The 641-nt window shown below is 66.3% G+C and overlaps 1 protein-coding gene across 1 annotated transcript in view; it reads left to right on the top strand.

The window, feature by feature from the left end:
- The window catches only part of APC2 (APC regulator of WNT signaling pathway 2), a 10,519-nt gene extending 10,203 nt beyond the window's left edge, over window positions 1-316 (top strand). The window contains exon 5 of the mRNA XM_035896562.1: window positions 233-316. Coding sequence (XP_035752455.1) covers window positions 233-316 — 84 coding nt within the window. The remainder of the gene's footprint in view (window positions 1-232) is intronic.
- Window positions 317-641: the final 325 nt, after the last annotated feature.

The following is a 641-nucleotide window of genomic DNA, read 5'->3' as shown; positions in this document are numbered from 1 at the left end:
TGGGCAGCGGCTGGGGGCCTGCAGCCAGCACCCAGCACAGCGGGACCCGGGGCTGCAGAAAAAGGGGGGGGCAAAGTCCCCAGGGGCAGCGTGCGTCCCCACTCCCCCACATGCCATAACCGAGCATGGGATGTGCCAGGAGGGCCAGCACAACCCCACGCACTCGGCTGCGGCCCCGGGTTCAAGCCCCAGCACCCAGCCCTGCGCTCGCCCATCTCTGCTCCCACACCAGCCCATCGGCGTCAGCCCTCCTCTGCGGCCAGCGCCGCCGGGTTCTGCGGTGCCCTGCTTCCCCGCTGCTGTATCTATGTACTAAGGATGTTATTTTACCGGGACTCTGGACAGTATTAAGAATTAAAAGCCAACCTGTGTAAATAGGAAGGGGTGGTCTGTCCGTCCTGCCCGCCTGGGCTGGGGGGGGCCGCAGCCCCTCCGCAGCGTGTTCTGGATCCATTTCTTGTGCTTCACGGCCGAGGTGGCGACGGGGGGCTTGAAAGGGTTGGTGGGGTCCGAGTTGGCGAAGGACACCACGCCGGCCACCTCTGCTCGCTTCCCGCACACCAAGGGGCCCCCAGAGTCACCCTGGGGGGAGGTGACAGTGGGGAACGGACCCCAACTGGGGGCCAGGGACCCCATCATGG

This window comes from Egretta garzetta, unplaced genomic scaffold (genome assembly GCF_000687185.1).
Source record: "Egretta garzetta isolate BGI_Z169 unplaced genomic scaffold, ASM68718v1 scaffold936, whole genome shotgun sequence".
Classification (NCBI taxonomy): Eukaryota; Metazoa; Chordata; class Aves; order Pelecaniformes; family Ardeidae; genus Egretta; species Egretta garzetta.
The sequence above is the reverse complement of the archived record's forward strand: the minus strand, read 5'-3'. Positions and strand labels throughout refer to the sequence as shown.